Genomic DNA, 11,856 nt, shown 5'->3' on the forward strand with positions numbered 1-11,856 from the left:
TAAAAAAAAAAAGCCCCACACTCACCTGCTCCTGCTGGGGGGGAGGGGAAGGGTTGATCCCCACTGCCCCCTACTACCCCATGCTGTGTGTGGGGGCTCTGCCATGAGTCCCCAGAAGCCCCAATGGCTGCTGCAGCAGCTGGTAAGTGTGGGGTTTTGGGGGGTTTTTTGGCTTTTTTTTTTTTTTTTTTTTTTTAAAGAGCTGGGACGCTGGGGCTGGGCAGGACAGCCATTAACGGGGCTGGGAAAGTGGGTGTGGGTTGGGGGGTGCAGGCAAGGGATGGGGCCTGGCAGGGGTCCACCCGTAGTCCCCTCCCCTACTCACTGGCACGGACTCTGGGTCCAGCTCCCTATGGTGGCAAGTGGGGACTGCCTGAATCTCCAAATCTCTCTGAATCAATTTGGAGAGCTTTGAAATGATTCAGACCTTTTTATTGGTCTCCCGATTCAATTTGGATTCAGAGATTTGGCCACCAAATTGGGCCGAATCTCCTCCGAATCGAATCAGCACCTGAAGCTTCGCAAAGCCCTACTAATAACCCCTGGGTGAACCCATGCCCTAGCAGCTAGGGCTCTGCCAACCCCCAATCCTGTACTTCAGTGCTCAGCATGTCCCACCCCCTCCCAACCCCACTGCCTAGCACACAAAAATAGCTAGCTCCATATTTGCTAACACTGCTATATCAGCTTCTGTTCTACAGTGCTTGTTTAAAAAGACTGAAGGTCAAATACTTTTTTGTTTTTTAAATTATCATCCTTGTTGCAAATATAATACATTACCACGGATGAACTTAATTCTTTCAGCCAATTTTTTGCTTAACATTACACCAATGAAAATCTTAGACATTAGCAATCAGACATCTCTAGAAGTATCTTATGGCACCAGGATGAGAAGTGTCTTCATACTTTTTCCTCAATTTTATTTTCTTCCCTTCCTGACTGGATGCTTTTTGAAGCAATTTTGTTTTTAATAAACACTTTTAACAAATACTGAAATAGCTATTGTACTGAGCCTGCATCCCAATTTCACCACAGAAAACATACAGGAGCCAGCAGGAAGTTCCTTCCCCTACTGTTTCAATCACTGTTTCCCATTTCTTACCATCTGTTAAAGGACCACTTCTAGATTATTCATTCACCAAGGAAATACATTCTTTACTGATGGATGGGGCTAAATAAGATTTGCAATACAAATGTCAAAACTCCGAAAATTGATGACCATCCCCATAAAAGTATTTCACAAGAAGGCACTGAACAGTCACTGCTAGAAACAACTTTACTGTCCTAGAAATTAATGTAGAATGGAAGGCATCACATTTAATTTCCAGTCCAGAATATTCCATGATCCCTGCTCAAAAGCTTTCCCCTCTTCCCTTGCAGGGATAACCCTAAAATTTCTAAAACATCTCAATACTTTGCTTCTTTACCACTCATCTAGTGTGCATTTCCCAAACAATTTCTTAGGATGAGAGTTCAGCGTTCCTGTTGATTCCATCCACACAAAGATCAATTTCAACATAAAAACATGAAGAAGAACATAAGCATTCCTAGAAAACAGAAGTTAAATGGATTTCAGCAGCTTAACCCACAAACACTGGTATCTTTCAGACTGCCAGTCAAGCAGCTGGTTAGGAGAAACAAGCCACAAACTTAAAGAGATATATATTTGAACCAGAAACTGTCCAACTTAAATTGTACAAGGTCTGATCTCTCTGTCTCCTTACTGGTAAGAGATTTGAGAACCTGATTCAAAGGTCCCTGGAGTGAAAGAATTCTTGGCCAAGTGGCATGAGTTAGTCTATACTAAGTTCAGAAAAATTCTGGGATGACCAGTTGGGCGATGCTCTCTTTGTACACCAGAATTATTTTGAAAGCCACAGAAAGTACTTCCTCAATTTCCCTCACAAAAAGCAGTTAAAGTGCTATGCCAAAAAAATGCACATCCCTTGCTCCCAGCAGTTCAACAGAATTCTTGTGTAGATATGCTATGCTTTTTCACTCAGACTAGAGGTTTATATATTACTACAGCATGATCATCATCTTCCCATTTCTTTGTCTATACAGTGAGCCCTTTTTATTTTTGGCAGAAAAAGTTTTGCAGAGCTCTGCAAGTAATCAAGAAAAAACACTTTGCAAGGTAGGTTCATTTCATCAAGTTAGCTCTGGAGGATCAGTGCTGCACTATGGCAACCCAAGAAACCCCAATAATGCTGTCATCCATTTCTCAAGCAGTTGTCAGTGGTGAGTATACTGGCAAATTTCTGGTTACTGAGTTGTCACAAGCTTTACAATCATGCTAATGATGCGAGATCCCCGGGGGCATGTACATAAATCCATGCTGGGATTCTTGATTTTGTCCTGAAGGAGCTGATCAAGTTCACAACGTAGTTCTTTCACCAATTCAGCCACCTGAATGAGAAAGTACACATACACACACCAGCTTAATAAAATATTAGGAATCTTCTGCACTGTGACCATTACAGATGCAAGGAAGGTTTGAAGTCCTTCCTCATTTCATTACCTGATGCGAGGCTGCTGCAAAACGAATCCAGCCATCATCAAGAGAAATGATAAACTCTCCTCTTTGCAGCTGTACATGAACCTGCCCTCCACCGAACAAAACTAATGGGTACACTGACACCATGCTGCAGTCACGGACAAATACGCGGCTGGTCTTGATCTTCTCATGATACACCAGGTATGGACTGTCAAAGTGTTTTGTCTGGACCACCAGAGCCCGACGGTTGAAGAAAGAGAAGTGTAAAAACATGAATTTTGTTAATGATACTGAGCACAAAAATGTACTCCATTAAGAAATAAAACCAATTCCCATTCACTTGCCAATATGGGTCCATGTGCTACCCCTAGCTCCTTGACCTAGACAGTTGTTAAGTGGGCCTCAAACCACAGTAGAGGCAGGAGAATGCACTAGTTTTGCTGCTCTCTCCCTTGGGCTTACACTTTTAGTTTGGGGGTGCTCATTTTCTACATACTGTACTAGACACTACATTTGTATGATGGGCTCTGGCAACCAGGACAATTAAAAAAGGCTGGACACACAGTACATTCCTCAGTGCAGATGCTCATCAGAGACCTGTCTGGAGTTACTGCTGGCTTCTTCTGGTGCAAGGACCAAATGGCATTCATTTGCACTTCCAAAACTCACCACTCAACATATAGCACCCCCACATCCAATATAATCCTGTCACACCTGCCCCCCCCAGTGCCCTAGTAATGATGCAGCCACCTGTCCCTCATCTACCTCATCAGTGCCTGCCCCACTTCTGCCCCATCCCCAGTTTGCAGCATACCCTCCTTGCACTAGTCCTTTGTGCCACTTTCTCCCCTCTTTTTTCACCTCAGCAATGCAGTCCAGAGGAAAAAAAAACAATTGATGCTGCTGCCTGGGGTTTCCTCTCCCCTACATTGGGTACAGAGGAGATTTTTCTGTGAAGTTAGTTCCTTTATATGATCTTTTAGAGTAGAAGTGATGAGCCAGGAAAGATTTATAAATAGTCCAACAGCTTTACAATGCCAATATACCTTTAATGATGTAAAATTGATTTTAACAGGTAGTTCGTACACTATTAAAACAGGGAATTTAGAGAGGGAGGGGTTTGAGTTCAGTCTTTGGAGAAGATCAGTTACATGAAAGAAGGGACCAGCATCCTATTGGTTTCCCCAGTGAAATCTGTTCACTTATGTCAAAGTCCACACACTGACTTAGTGACTTTGCGACTGAGTGAGTACTAGGCAATAAAATCTTAAAGAGTTCATAAGTACTCTTCATATTCTGCCACCCCTAATTAGGGGAAAGAGTCATCCCCAGCAGCATTTTTCAATCATGCAGTTGACATATTTTTAAAACTGGTCACTGCCCTAGTTTATAATCTCAATGTTATTTCTTTTAAATATAAATGATCTTTTTAAAAAACCAAGGCAACATCTTTTACTGAGCCGGAAAAAAAAAGAACTTACCTGATAATTCACAGAGGAAGGATGAATATGAACATATCCATCATTTTTGGTTACAAATTTTAACTCCTCTGCTTTTGGTTGCATTTTAACTGCTCCTGTACTGGTCTTTTGATATTTTCCCTCTGGAGTTTTCACCTAAATGTAAATATAATAAATGGCAATGAAGCAAATTTGAGACAGTCGCATGTAAATCTTTACTTGCATCTGTTACTAAATCAACAACATAAAATATTATAGGGCCTCTGTAGGCATTCAGGTAGAGGCATGACAGAATCCAAAGTATGATACACACAACTACGCCTCCTGCCATGCCACACATGCATGGCAGGAGGTGTGACTGATTGTGGGATCCAGCATCAGATCCTATCACTAAGGGCCTACTGAACTTAAGGAGGCAGCCAGCCAATTTCATGGGGAGAGTCCAGGGCTAGCTGTCAATTTTGCAGGCTCAGAGCAGTGATACCCCCCACCCCCCAAACTGATTGGCTGAGGGGCCTCAGCAGTCCCATCCCTCCCCACATATTGCCAGATAGCCTGAAATCGTGGCTTAATTACCCTGATTAAGTCTGGGGAAGTCATTAATCCATGCATTATTAAGCATGGATTAGTGGCATTCCCAGGCTTCCTCAAGGTAATTAAGATGCAGTTTCAGGCCATCCCCAAGCAGGGCGCTGTAAAAAAAAACAAACAAAAAACAAAAACAAACTTATCAGCAAGCAGAAAAGTCCTGCAGTCTTGGAGCACAGGGAGGAGGGAAAGGTGGAAGGGGTGGGGCAGGGAAGAGGAGGGTGTATGCTCACAGCAGGCCTAACACACAGCATGTGTGGGGGAAGTTGCTGTGTGCTGGGCTGTCAGCCTGCTGCCCAGCCCCTGTGCACAGTACTGCCAAGCTCAGTGCCTACTTTCTTTTGTCCCACAGTGGTCACTGCCCCCTGGCTCCACCCTGGCTCCCAGGCAAAGAAACCTCCAGCTGCTACAGTGGTACCTACCCCCTGCAGCCAGTGGCTTACTCTGCTCACCAGCTCTTGCTTGAGCTTGCAAGGGAGGGTCTGGCTGGCTAGCACCCTGCAGCCCCAGAGCTGGGGAGGCAGGGGCAGGGACAGACACACGTGACCCCCCCCTCCCAGCTCAGTAGGAGCCTGCTTGGGGACTGTGGCAGCAGCCTATTCTTACATCTCATCCCAACTCTGTACTTCAAGACTACAAGGCTTCCCATATGCTTTTCTCCTTGCTGGTAATTTATTTATTTTTGCAGCAAGCAAGCCAAAAGTGTAGAGCCTGCAGTTTTTCATGGAGCCTGCCCAAAAATCACAGGTTCTGAGAAAATCGTGAAATTGCGATTTTGATAGATCCCTACCAATGTTAAAATCAAAGCATGCAACATGAAACTGCTGCTCAAAGGGGAAGGGGATGTGAGCAACGGGAGGTGGTGTATGTAATACAACAACAACAAAAAGAACATGTCTCACTCACCTGGACCACATTAGGATACAGAGCAGCACATAACATTGCTGATATCAGCTTGATATTCTCTGCATTAGAGTTTGCCTGTGAAATTAATTGATGTATTCAGGACAACAGTGCCCAAGCTATACCTTATATGCTTCACACTTTACAGACTCTACACTACTGACACACAAGCACACAATTTCTTGAATGTTTCATTGAAGAATGCTAAATGGCTGACACTCCAATACACCCTCTTTGAAGCTCACACTCATTCCATATTAGCAGTTGGTAGTTCTTACATTTTCCCCATAGGTTTACACTACACTATTACCCTTAACCAATTGCCAACTAACTTGAGGTAATTAAGCTGTGTAAAGGCTCATCTGGACATTCCTCAAAAACTTGTTCCAGGTAACAGAGTGACTATTTCCTGGGGTAAATCATAAATCTGATTAGGTCAATGAACAGAGCACCATGGGATACACCTCTACAATTCAAAATGCCTTGTACATTTGAGTATGGTGCAGGTCTGGACCCAGCAGTTTGAATGAAACTTTGTAGCATGGCTACAAAGGTTAACTCAAGGTAAGATCTATCTAATGCAGACACAGCCAGTAACTGACCAAAATGAGGACATGAAGGGCCTGTGGCAGCTTGGATAAGCCAAAGCATTGCTTATCATCAGGGAGACACATCTGGAGATTTTAGATGTGGCTGCATCTAAAAGTGTTCACAGCCTTGGGCTGATGCAACTCCAGTACGACCCTTCCACTGCTTCAGGGCCAAAGAGAGCAGGCTGAGAGAAAAGAGCTGTTCCTCTCCAGAATAGACTTTGCAATAGCCACCTACACCTGCACTAGCAATCCACTGGGAACTCTATATGGCTAAGGCAGGAAGGGTCCTACTTGTTACTGGCAGTTACTGTAGCAGCCCCAAACCATGGAAACCACAAGCCATGCCATGTGGCCATGCAGCTTTTCACTGTAATTACACATGCATACCAAGGATTTAGTCTTGGAGAACAAAAGATACAAGAGACTGCGGCCACTGAGTGTTCCCCCAATCTCCACCCCCAAAGTCAAGCCATAATGCTAGTCTCCCAAGTGTAATGGAGGAGAGTAGGTCAACATAAAGAAGAAAATGGTGATCACCACTGACATTAGGCAGTGAGGCACGCACACCAGACCCAAATTTACTCTCAATGCAAAGGTCATTTAGAGGCCACAGAATCAGTTTAGGATCACTAACACTCCAGTTACCTCTTCTCCTGTAGAATCCAAAACACCATCTCCTCCTTGGAACCACCTCTTCTCCATGTCCCGGGCTCTCAAGCCCTCCTTCACAAATCCAATATCAGAGAGTAGCTCTGTGAATTGCCTTTTCAGGCTAGCTATTTCCTACAAGCAAAAAAAAAAGTTTTTTTAAAAGGTTCTATTTTTTATTATTTTTACTGAATTGCTCAGGCTGAAATACCAAGTTGCAACAAGCCATCTGTGGTGGAGGCCATCACCTCCACCTATTTTCATCACTTGCGGTAAGAAAACTGATGCATGTGCAGTTTCTCAGTTAAAAAGGACCTCCATCCACCACAAGAGGCTGTCCAATTAAATATTATAGTGCTGTGGGGGCCATCCTTTTTGGCAAGTGTGCCACAAATTAAGCCCTGTACCCTCCCCAAGTAACAGTCCAATCCCCTTCCCCTGCCCAACCTACTCCTCTGCTTTCTGCTCCCTACCCCTCCCCAGTCTCCCACATGCTACAGACAGAGGCTACCCATAGCACTTATGGTATATAAGCTTAGCCATCCCTGTTATAGAGCAAGGCACTACAACCATAGCAGCTAAGGTTGGAACCTTCTCACACCACTTATACCTGCAACCTTTATTGTTATTCAGAATCTTTCAAACCAGTTTTTTTGGGCTGAAGTATTCTAGCATTGGTTTAAACCTAGAGTTGACTTAAATTAAATACCTGCTAATGCTAGGATTATAGGCTGAGGGAGCTGGTCAAAATTTCAGAAAGTTACATTTCATTTCCCTGGGTGAACCAGACAGGAAGGGGAAGAATAGGTAAAGAAGAGCAGGTGGAATAACAGAAGGTGGAGATTGCTGTATATTTTTTATTAGTCCAGAAAACTGTTAAGTCAAATGCAACTTGCCTGCAAAACTCTTCCTGATAAAAAATTCTCCCTGCAGTAGCTATAACTTCCATGAGAACTCTCTTTGGTGCTCAGGCACCACCCCTAAACAACAGAAAAATATAAATTTCAATATAATGTACAATCCTACACTGCAGCTCTTCCAAATTTTTTGCTTAGGCCATTGATTTTAACTTACCTTATAAGCCTGAAGAAGAGCCAGATAATCACTATTTCCTATGGCAAATTCCAGTTTCTTTTTATTTGCTTCCTCCCGTTTATCCCATGGAGACACCTAAACAGATACATGGACACGTTTCATCTCTTTTTTTTTCCTTCCCAACTGAAAACAGGCTTTTAATACCAAAGGATACATTGTCTATATGAGATCAGTTAGGTGTCAACTGCTCATCTCCAAGAACATCAGAACTGTATATAAGCAGTAACTTAAATATCTGGCTACGCTGCTTTTGCAGACCCAATGCTAAAACTTTTAAGTTGGAATTAACTGGTTTCAGAATCATTCCAAAATAAAGTAGCCATTAGAGACGCATCCACTGACCCTGGATTCAAATTTGTAAGAAAGTTTACTCCCTTCAGAGTCCTCTGTCTCCCTTCAGCAGCTCTAAGTAATACAACAATAGACCTCCTACATCTGCTCTAAGTAATACAACTACTGAGAAACTGAAAGAAACTGTATCAGTGTGCATTTGTAGAGGCAACATACTGATAAGTAGGCCTGTGCAAATAGGAAAGTATTTGGTTCAGATTCGGGCGATTCGGAGGACAGTGATTCGATTTGAAGATTCGGATCACTGTCCTGAATCAATTCAGCTGAATCAGCTTCGGAAGATTCGGCGCCGATTCAGAGATTTGAACTGGCTGGGGAGAGGCAGGCATAGCCAGGCAACTGCAGGGTCTCCTGTGGCTCCTCTGGCTGTGCCTGCCTCTCTCTGGGCAGAGGGAGCCACGGGAGAAGCCCCCATGGCTGCCCTGCCCAGCCCTAGCCGAGTTCCAGCACTTAGTTTAAAAAAAACCCCGAAAAAACAAAGCCTTGCACTCAGGAGCTGCAGGAGAGGTGATTGGGGCCTCTGGGCACTTGTGGTAGAGCACCCTTGCACAGTGCGGGGCAATAGGGATTGCCCTCCCTGCTTGGTACCCATGTGGCAACTGCCCCATGGCATGGGTGCAGCATGGTTCAGCAGGGCACCACACACTCCCTGGGAGCTGAGGCCACTGGAGCCGTGTGCTGCTGGATTCCAGCTGACACGCGGAGCTGCCCCAGATCCCAGACAGTGCATGGGGCCCTGCCAAGCCACGCTGCACTTGCACAATGTGACAGCTGCGGCATGGGTGCCGGGGGAGGAGAGTGGGGTGATCCCCACTGCCCCCAACTGCGCAGGGGGGCTCCTCTGCCACAAGTGCCCAGAGACCCCAATCGCTGCTGCCAGAGCCAGTGAGTGCAGGGTTTTTAAAAGAGTCTGGGGCTGGCCAGGGCAGCCATGGGGGCTTCTCCTGCAGCTCCTCCGGCTGTGCCTGCCTCTGCCCCATGGGGGCTATGCCCTGCTGCCGCTTGCCCAGCTGGCGTGGGGGGGGGAGTGCAATGCAGGTGTGGCTTGCTCCAGGTAGCAGCAGGGCATAGCCCTTGCTCCCAGTACTGCCACACCCGCATCAATGCTGGGAGTGGGGGCTCTGTCCTGCTGCTGTTTACCAGCCAGAGTGGAAAACACGGGATGTGGGCATGGCAGCACTGGGAGCAGGGGCTTTACCTTGCTGCCACTTGCCCCCTTCCGCCTGGAGCAAGCCGTGCCCACATCCCACTCCCCTGCCCAGGCTGGGCAAGCGGCAGCAGGGCAGAGCCCCTACTCCCAGCACTGCCACGCCCGTATCCCATGCCCCCCGTACCCTCCCTGAGTAACGCACCCCCCCGGCTGGGCAGCTTGTCCCATCCCCAATCCCTCTCTCTCCCACGTCCCTTCCCTCCCCCCTCCCCCAACCCCAACCAACTTACCAGCTGGAAGCAGCTGCCCAGCCTGTTTGCCTGCAGCTGCCCAGCCTATTTAGTCTATGGATGAATCTCCAAATTGGCTGAATCTTTTCTGAATTGATTCAGATGCTTCAAATCAATTTGGAGCTTTTACTTGGTCTCCCGATTCAATTTGGATTCGGAGATTCAGACCCCGAATCGGGCCTAATCTCCTCTGAGTCGAATCAGCTACTGAAGCTTCACACTGCCCTACTGATAAGCAGGTTTCCTTTCTCTTCCACAGAACTGGGTCTGCATATTTTCTACTACAGAGAACCCCAAATTCATAACTCTTCCACTTCTAACTGGGAACAAGTGTCTGACACCCTTAATGTTTTTAAAGGGAATGTCCCAGTGCCTGGCAACAAGGGCAATGCATGCACAAACTTGCGGCTCTGTTCCACAAAGGGAGGATGGTTATGGGATTGGGCAGTGAAGAATTAAATTTAAACAAAGGAGTTCTGCAGTCAGCGTATGGCACTTAACAGTTATGCTGCTCTAGAAAACTGGTAAGACTCAGGCTTCTACAGGAAGGGATTTGCAGAGGTAAGTTCAGGAATATATGTCCAATAACACTGTCATTTGGAAACAGTTAATTACTTTGGCTCATAACTAATCCCATCATCCACTAAAATAGGTTATTTTATTTGGGACTGAGCTGTTCTTGATACTAAAGGAGTGATTCTGTGCATTTGCTTACATCAGGTCTTTTTTCTGTCACGAGAGAAAAGCATTCCATGCTAATCTAAGAATACACTATACATAATAAGCGAGGTTGTTAGAACATGTAAAAGTAATATGTAGTTTTACATAGCAAAGTTCACTTATGAATGTAACATCACATTCAAGTCCTGGCACACAGAAATGTCTCATCATGGAATACTTACAAAAGGTGACTTAAAGGCCAGACTTGCTGCTATGGTTAATGCTGGATCCAGACAACGGAAAATGGCACCAAATAGCATTAGCTTTCCAATCCTTACATCAACAGGCAGGGAAGCCAAGTGATATCCCAAAGGGGTGAGCTTTTCATCTGAAGTTAAGGCTCCTAGGTCCTGCAGTCGCAGTTTTGATGCACGCAGAGATTCCATTCTTGGAGGCTCAATCAGCCGTGATAAGACAGACTGAAGGCTTTGTGCAGAAAACATCTCCAGGATCTTAATTCTTAGAAAAAGATGACAATTTAGTTTGCTTTCACTGGGCAAAGCTGCAAGAAACACTTGACTAAGAATGTCTTCCCCAGAGTTTTCTTTCTAAACAGCCCGTCAACTGAAAATGTCATCCAGTACTTTATGTTCTAGAGTCTAGACTGACTCACTACAGACTTCCTGAGCCATTTCAAGAGCCTGATTCTTTATCTTCAAATTTCATGATAGGCAAGGACCAAAGTATTGCAGTCTCTTCCCTGCACTCACTGCCATAGCTGCAGCCAAAGTGGGGAAAACACCTCAGTAACCTGCAATGAGGGAGACCAGGACAAGCTGATATCTTATTGTCTTTGCAGTTGGATGTCAGGCCTGTCTTTTCGTTCCTCCTGGGAGGGAGCTAGGAAGATAGGAATCCACTCAGGGAGCTGTCTGACATGATCAGGGGAGAGTTGTGATTCCACAGGACCTGTTTCAGGGTCTGCCAAGTCAAAGGAAAGACTCCCATTTATGTTTGTGGGCTCTTTGGTCTTTACTGTCATAAAACATGTCTTCCCATAACTAGTGTCCTAGAAAGTTTCCCTTTTGTAAAGAAGTGTATCAAATGAAATGGCTTCAAAGTCCCTGTCATACCAAAACCTCAGCTGTGTTTAATATAGACCAGTGATTCCCAAACACTAGCATGCCATAAGAGCTGTTGCAAGTATGCCGTGAAAAAATGTATTTTTTCTTTTCTTTTTTCCTTTAACCTGAAGGGTAGTGTGCATGCAGAGCACAGCACAGCAGAATCTAGCACAGGCATGCCCCACTGGTACAAGCAGGGCGCAAATGTTTGGTCCCAGTGCAGCCCCCCAGTAGTTGGAAGATGCAGGTCCACTACAGCTGGGAAGTGCGGGGCTGGGAGAAGTGACAGTGGCACCAGGACCAGATACCTGTAAATTGCTGCTGCTGTGCCTTGCTTGCACTCCGGACACACAGTCATGCCACACACTTGGGAGCTCAACTTTGTTCTCTGTTACACCTGTGGCGGGCCCCCACCACTGTGCAGGTAGATGTAGGTCCCCCAATCCCTTCCCCAGTCTGGATGGCCAGCAGCAGGTCCCACCCCCACCCCCTCTCAT

At 45.6% G+C, this 11,856-nt stretch overlaps 1 protein-coding gene across 2 annotated transcripts in view; it reads right to left on the bottom strand.

The window, feature by feature from the left end:
* Window positions 1-1,253: 1,253 nt before the first annotated feature.
* DHX57 (DExH-box helicase 57) overlaps window positions 1,254-11,856 on the bottom strand; it is a 39,276-nt gene continuing 28,673 nt past the window's right edge. For both annotated transcript variants that reach the window (XM_019516185.1, XM_019516186.1), the window contains 8 exons: window positions 10,478-10,754; window positions 7,764-7,859; window positions 7,586-7,669; window positions 6,687-6,824; window positions 5,452-5,526; window positions 3,979-4,113; window positions 2,522-2,722; window positions 1,254-2,409 (listed from right to left, as the gene is read on the bottom strand). In XM_019516185.1, the coding sequence (XP_019371730.1) occupies window positions 2,266-2,409; window positions 2,522-2,722; window positions 3,979-4,113; window positions 5,452-5,526; window positions 6,687-6,824; window positions 7,586-7,669; window positions 7,764-7,859; window positions 10,478-10,754 (1,150 nt within the window). In that variant the 3' untranslated portion in view covers window positions 1,254-2,265. The remainder of the gene's footprint in view (window positions 2,410-2,521; window positions 2,723-3,978; window positions 4,114-5,451; window positions 5,527-6,686; window positions 6,825-7,585; window positions 7,670-7,763; window positions 7,860-10,477; window positions 10,755-11,856) is intronic.

The sequence above is a fragment of the Gavialis gangeticus genome, unplaced genomic scaffold (genome assembly GCF_001723915.1).
Source record: "Gavialis gangeticus isolate Ggan-Ray unplaced genomic scaffold, GavGan_comp1, whole genome shotgun sequence".
Lineage (NCBI taxonomy): Eukaryota > Metazoa > Chordata > Crocodylia > Gavialidae > Gavialis > Gavialis gangeticus.